The sequence below is a fragment of the Eimeria mitis genome, genomic scaffold (assembly GCF_000499745.2).
Source record: "Eimeria mitis Houghton genomic scaffold, Emh_scaff2646, whole genome shotgun sequence".
Classification (NCBI taxonomy): domain Eukaryota; phylum Apicomplexa; class Conoidasida; order Eucoccidiorida; family Eimeriidae; genus Eimeria; species Eimeria mitis.
The window spans coordinates 1735-2420 of NW_013570988.1; the positions used below are offsets into that span (position 1 = coordinate 1735).

Below are 686 nucleotides of genomic sequence, written 5' to 3' on the forward strand. Positions count from 1 at the left end.
CTGTTGCTGCTGCTGCTGCTGCAGCATAACTTTGCGCCGCCGCCTCGCACGATCTGCTGAACCTCTCCTCAAGTATATCCGGTCGCTGCTGCTGCTGCTGCTGCTGCTGCTGCTGCTGCTCTTTCTGCTGTTGCTGCTATAATGTCTAGGCTTCTGGGCCCTCGCGCGACTCGAATGCCGCTGCACTGCAGCAGCAGCAGCAGCAGCATCACCAGCAGCGTGCAGCAGAGAACGCTGCAGCCTTTGGCGCCGCTTGCAGCAGCGGCAGGAGCATCGGTCTCCATCAGCAGCAGCAGCAGCAACTGCTGCTGCTGCTGCTGCTGCTGACAGGGAACGCCCTCTCCGGGTGGGGAGAGCATTTTGCTGCACCCATGAAACGCTGCGACGACCACGAAGCCTCGCCAAGCTGCTGTTGCTGCTGCTTCTGCTGCTGCTGCGGTTGCCGCTGCTGCTGCTGCTGCTGCTGCTGTCATCTGCTCGGTGAGAGCCAACAGCTAGCCCCTCACTTTTGCTTCCCGCAGCTGCTGCAGTTGTTGCAGCTGCTGCAGCTGCTGCAGCTGAAGAGTCAATGTTCGCAACCTGCTGCTGCTGCTGCTGCTGCTGCTGCTGCTGTGTCTCCTCTTCCTGCAGCAGATCTTCCGGGTTTACCTGCGTCTGCGCATCAAGCGTGTCAACAGCAGCAGCAG

At 60.9% G+C, this 686-nt stretch overlaps 1 protein-coding gene across 1 annotated transcript in view; it reads right to left on the reverse strand.

Annotated features, from left to right (window-relative positions):
- Window positions 1-686, reverse strand: part of EMH_0056780 (uncharacterized protein) — a gene marked incomplete at both ends in the record, with an annotated part of 6981 nt that overhangs the window by 1515 nt on the left and 4780 nt on the right. Inside the window, 1 exon segment of the mRNA XM_013497394.1 lies at window positions 1-684. Within this exon segment, the coding sequence (XP_013352848.1) occupies window positions 1-684 (684 nt within the window).